Genomic DNA, 6,000 nt, shown 5'->3' on the forward strand with positions numbered 1-6,000 from the left:
ATTGGCTGTCGAAACAAAGGGTTTTTTGTTTGTGTGGTTGGCACATTTGAATAACGAAAGAAATGTTTATAAACTGATATCTTCCCCATAGTGCTCATTCGTTAGCCAAAGATTTGAGCATTTAGGGATACAGTAAACACCCGCATATAAGAGCAAGTGGATTAAGAACATCAGGCTGAAAATTGGCCAATAAAGCATCATATAAATAAGAACAAACTCGGCCTGACAAATCAAACATGTTCTTATTACAAAGGGAAAGGGTATTAGGGTAAAGAAAAAATTCAGTACAGTAACTTATATCAAAGTACTATGGTGTTCAGGACCATTACAAACTATAAAATCTATTACAAAACAGCATTGTATGTTGATTAAATCTTTAGTAATATATAATTTGAAGTATTTCTGAAACCAAATTTAAGAACATTTTAAGAACACTTTCAGGCTGATTTCTCACTAAGCACCCTTCAAATGAGAACACGATCAGCCTTAAACCTGAAAAAAGTGTTCTTATATGCGGGTGTTTACTGTAGTTTCGGAAAAAGGGGATCCATGGGTCTTGTTGAGCAATATCTTTGCAGAAGCTGGTTACGTTTTCTGGTTACGTTTTCCTTAAGTTTCTATTTGGCAAGTTTTCCTCGATCGTGTTACAAAGACGATCGTCCTTGTCAGGACGCCTTGATCAAAATCTGACATAACAGATTTTGGACAAGAAGGCTTGTCAAGGAAATCGTGCCACGTGACACGTGTGTAGCAGTAAAGGAAAGATGTCAAGGAATTTCGAAGTTCTCTCTCCCCGTCAGATCACTTGGTTACATTTACAGTGTTTTGTGACGACAATGATGCAACCGCGCGTTGAAATTCCTACCATGTTTTGCAAACGTTTCTCTGTTGCTTTATTATTCACAGGATGACCAAGCTTATCAAAGCTCCTGGTAAAGCCTATGTTGATCTTACAGTGTCCTTTGAAGGCAACGAGGAGGACGATTTACCTGGTCCTCCTGTGCGGTACTATTTTGGGTCCTGAACTGATATGCCTGGGCACTTGTAAGCCTGGTTCTCTTTAGCGACACATGCAATCTTAGACACAAGAAACATACGTAAATGCATTAATTTGTACTAATGATCAAGTCGTTAATGAGTTAACCTATGCCCCAGCCGCTATTGAGAATCCGGAGCTTGAAGAAGGCGCCTCGTAGAATAATTGAAATTTCTGGTAAAGGAGTAAAAGTTATTGGTGTGTTATGCACGCAAAAACGATCTTCTTAATTATGCGTTAATTTTTTTCGACACAGTTTCGACAAAGACAGTTACGATGAGACGAAAGTACTGTAGTTTGAGTTGAATACCATTTGTTGTTAGGTATGGACTTACAGTGCAACGCGCCTTACCGTGGCCAGCCAGCAAACGTTCACATTTTGCAATTACGTGTTAATACGCCAACTCAACAACCCATGCAACGGTGTTCAACTTACAACTGTGCGAACTTTGCAAGGAGGTGTGACTGTCAATTAAATTCACACACCCTGGTTGGCAGACAATTTGTAAAAGACTTTGTTAGGTGGCCACGGTAAGGCGCGTCATACTTTAAAACTCACCAAAATATTTTAATTTTGTACAATTATAAATTGTCAAACGCTTCATACGCAATCCTTTGTTTAGAATTATATATTTAATCTTTCTTGATAATCATACAAAATATTTAGAATTACTTTGTAATGTATGGGTTGTTTCAAATTTGCGCATACAATAAATCCAGCTTACGAATGGCGGAATGAAATCAGTACCTCTCAGCCTTATTTTGCTTACCTCATTATGAGTGATCCAGTCTTGTTTCCTTGGACAAATTTTGCCAAAAAGACGCTTAATTAATTGCACGCCGGAAGTGATCAGTGTCACGAACTTCTCCCAATATCACCATTATTCATTTCCACGAATACGGACAATTAGCGCCACGGTGTGTCCCCTAAACCTCTGCTCCTGTGTAAAGGAACCGCTGCATTTACCCAAACCTAAGGAAAAATGTTAAATAACAATGACCACGACCAGGTTTTCTCAGCCCGCGAGACTGAGCACCCCAGCAAACCATTATTTTAACGAAAACCGCTGGTCAGCAAATTGCTGTCTAAGGTACGCGTCGTGACGCTTCTCATAAATTGGTCTGATTACGTACCTTTCTGATCACCAGCGTACATTTAATTTGAGGTTTAAGGGGCTCTAGTGAATTTCTATAAATTAGTGAAGAGCCAAAAATGATTTTTTTTTCAAGAGTGGTTTCTGCGCTGAGATAATCTTCAGTCTTGTTTTTTTATTTATGTGGTAAGGATGAAATGGATTGCATTTTGCAGAACTCTAAAGCGTTTGTTTTTTTAAAGTCCACGCACCGGTGGCTCAGTTGGTTGAGCACCGGGCTGTCACGCGGGAGGTCGTGAGTTCAACTCCGGCCGGACCAACACTCAGGGTCTTTAAAATAACTGAGGAGAAAGTGCTGCCTTTGTAATTACATCTGCAAATGGTTAGACTCTCTAGTCTTCTCGGATAAGGACGATAAGCCGGAGGTCCCGTCTCACAACCCTTCAATGTTATTAATCCTGTGGGACGTAAAAGAACCCGCACACTTGTCGCAAAGAGCAGGGCATGTAATTCCCGGTGTTGTGGTCTGTCTTCTGTGGTGTATCATGGTTGGGAGGGTAAATGCTCGGAGATATTAGCTACACCAAGCTACTCTAAAAATCCGAGGGTAAATAAAGATGTATGATATGATGATATGAATAGGATAGCTGACTTCTCCTGGAAAAACTGGCAGTATATCTTTTTTTAGAAATTCAACCATTGCGTTGGCAGGAGTGAAGATCTTTAAAAAAATGTCGGTGCTGATTGCTTGGAATTATCAAATGAAAAAATAGCCGTCACAAAGCCCCTATTAAAGTTGACCAGAGGCGGTATATTTTTGAGTTACTGTGTTTTTGCAGAGCGAGTCAGAATTAATATGCAGTATGGGAGTGTTGGGCTTTGAAACTTTTAAACTCGGGTGAGGCTAAATCTCGTGGGTGGTGGGTCGTGTTTGTTTGAAGATAAAAAAAAGATATATATTAGCTCCCTCAGTGCTCGGTCCAAATTTGTCTTAGGTCTTTGGTCTTGTCTGTTTCGAGAATTTCCAGTCGTTGATTAAAAAAAAAAGGGTTAGGGTTGGGTTAGGTTAGGGTTAGGGAGCCGCGAGCCACGACCCATGACCCACGACTCACGACCCACAACCTTCATGACCCACGCCGATTAGACACTCTCCTTAATCTCGCGTTTTGTATATGTAGTCGCATGGGCCCGAGCCTGGGAAATTATAGATTAATTTCTCTTGTTTTTTCAAAGCTTTCACAAACGCGACGGGGGAAATTTGGAAAATTTTGAAAATACAAGTGATTGAAATTAATCCTTAATTGCACGAGGCATATTGCGATTACATTTTATCACATAAAGGGCAAAATTATTGAGGGAAGCCCGTTCAATGCCGCGACAAATAAGAATCAACACACTCCCATTCGCTTAAGATTCAATTCAGCAAATCATTGCTGTCAACAGAACAGCGCTTAAAATGTATTTTATATGTGGACAAAGAGGTAGTTTAATCTGGAAGAAGATTCTCTTGTAACTTCGCTTGCGCTGGATAAGCAACTGTTAACCAATCAGGATCAAGTAATCATGCCCTCTTGATTACCAAAACTGCCTGGTGATTAAGGGAAAATGCTCACTATCTCAGCCAATCAGCATTCAATAATTTTGCCCACTAGGTGATCAGCATATATAATAAGCTGCGTTCACACGCTGAAATTTTAAGATAGTTAGCCTTTGACGTCATTTCTCCCTGGATGCAACCCTCTGAGGTCCATTCGGTCAGTTTTGATCGTGAGTAATGGTGGACCGTGAAATCCAAAACTTACTCTCAAAGAAAACGGCCTTGGATAAAAATAAAAGCTCAAATTTGCCATTCAGGTTTTAAGCAAACACACTTTCAAAATCTGAAGAAAAAAAGGAAGTGATTTTTTTGTCACAGGGGCACTTTAAAGGAAACCTCCCTCCAACAAAAATTACTTGAAATCACGGTAAATAACTTCTTCACTCAAATTTGTGTAAGAAAATGTCAAAAAAGCGTTTGTATCTGAAATAAGTAAGTTTAGAATCGCCTATTTTTGTTTTCAAATAGGCCTTTTTCTATATATTACAATTCAGCTTGAAAGAGAGCCTCTGAGGACAAAGACAAAGGAAAGTGGATGATATGCAAATATTTTTCACATTCGTTCCAACATGCTTCTATTGTTTTTGTCCTCACTGCCTCACAATGAAGCTGAATATTTGATATTTCGAAAATGGCCTATTTCCCGGGCACCGTCATCTTGAATAATTGTGACGTAATAGGGTTGCTCTTTTGTTATTTGTACCAGACCCCAGTTGTTCGAATGGTGGATAAATGACTATCCACTGGATAACTTAATTGTTTCTGCCATTGTTTATCCTCTGGGTAGAGATTTATCTGGTGGATAGCGTTATCCACCTTTTCAGCAACTGAAGCTAGGACAATCGAGCAATGCAAAGACATCACACATTTCAAGTTGGCCCCGCCCAGGACATTTGAAAAAGAAAACAAGCGACTCTTCATCACTCTTCTGATTCAAAAACACTTTTTGTTACTGAAAATCCGAACAAATTTCTTATCGAACATTGTATCTCCCAATTTTATGTTTTTCTGTAGTTTCACAAAACAAAACACAAGTATATTCGATTGCGCTGATTCCATATGCAAGTATTTGATGGAATGTTTAAATCAAAGGGTTGTCATTGTACTATATCATCTTATTACGTGGGATGCCTGTGGCAGACCAAGTTTAAAACTGGATTGATTGTCGTCGCAGTCAGATATGGAAACCACCACGCGCTTGCCACGAAGCTCTCGGCTTGATACTGTCTTGTCCGATATACGACATGCGTGAGATGTCTTTTTATTTTCGTGCGAAAGATAATTGAAAAAGCTCACACGAACTTCCCAACGCACATGCTACTTTCATTCTTAGAATTACTACTTTCTCAGACTCAATTCGCGGAAGAAAGTATCCCGTATTTTGGTCCAGAGCAAAAGTTCCAAAAATTTGAAACCGCAAACGGAAGTGACAAACATTGGAAAAAATGTTGGTCGCTTTTATGTAGGAGCATTTCAGAATCCTGATTTAAGCAATCGATAGGATTTCCCCATTCCAACTTTTTACGCTGTAGTAAACATGAACCCAAATCGGGCCTTTTGTGTCGCTATTGCGGTGTTGCTTCTCCAAATCGTGAACGTACAGAAGCAGCAAATCTTCAGAGTACTTTACTTAATCTCAAAAACGAAACCCTATTTTATCGGATTTCACAAAATGTCTTAAATCACAATGCTAATGCTCCCAAGGTGAAAGTTATGTACTCAACGAATTTTTGTTTTATGAAATGAAATGCAACTTGCGCAGCGAAACTGTAACAGTAACAGAAGGAACAAGAGAATATCAGTAAAATGTCATTTGTGGCTATAATGAAAAACAAACCGTCGTAGGAGCAGAGAGGAAAGGGCAAAGGCATGTCACGTAGAAAAACCAAAGACCGTGACATAGGGATAACGTAATATACAGATGGTGCGCTCTTCTTGGTCAATGCAAACAACAGTGCCCAATAAAATATGGCGTTTTATTTTCGATAAATTTTACATTTTCTAGAGTTGACAGAAATTACCCAGTCACAAGAAAGGTTACAATTTGTGGCTACAATGAAAAACAACCGCCCTCGATTTTCAGCTCTGCGCCTCACAGCCACAGCAAAATTGAAAGAAGAGGTTTGAGCTGATACAGGGTCCGTAATATCACTAACAACTACTGTGGCATTTTTATTTATAGCCCCTGACTGTTGCTTGCTTTGCTCAGTGCATCCCACGTAAACGCCTACGTTGCGTCTTGTTTTGAATAAGGTCAATGAAGAAAACCGCGC

At 39.5% G+C, this 6,000-nt stretch overlaps 1 protein-coding gene across 3 annotated transcripts in view; it reads left to right on the plus strand.

Moving 5' to 3' along the window:
• Positions 1-1,777, plus strand: part of LOC138038822 (ubiquitin-like modifier-activating enzyme 6) — a 56,611-nt gene extending 54,834 nt beyond the window's left edge. For all 3 annotated transcript variants that reach the window (XM_068884888.1, XM_068884886.1, XM_068884887.1), the window contains one exon: positions 907-1,777. In XM_068884888.1, coding sequence (XP_068740989.1) covers positions 907-1,024 — 118 coding nt within the window. In that variant the 3' untranslated portion in view covers positions 1,025-1,777. The remainder of the gene's footprint in view (positions 1-906) is intronic.
• Positions 1,778-6,000: the final 4,223 nt, after the last annotated feature.

This window comes from Montipora capricornis, chromosome 2 (assembly GCF_036669925.1).
Source record: "Montipora capricornis isolate CH-2021 chromosome 2, ASM3666992v2, whole genome shotgun sequence".
In the NCBI taxonomy this organism is placed as follows: Eukaryota; Metazoa; Cnidaria; class Anthozoa; order Scleractinia; family Acroporidae; genus Montipora; species Montipora capricornis.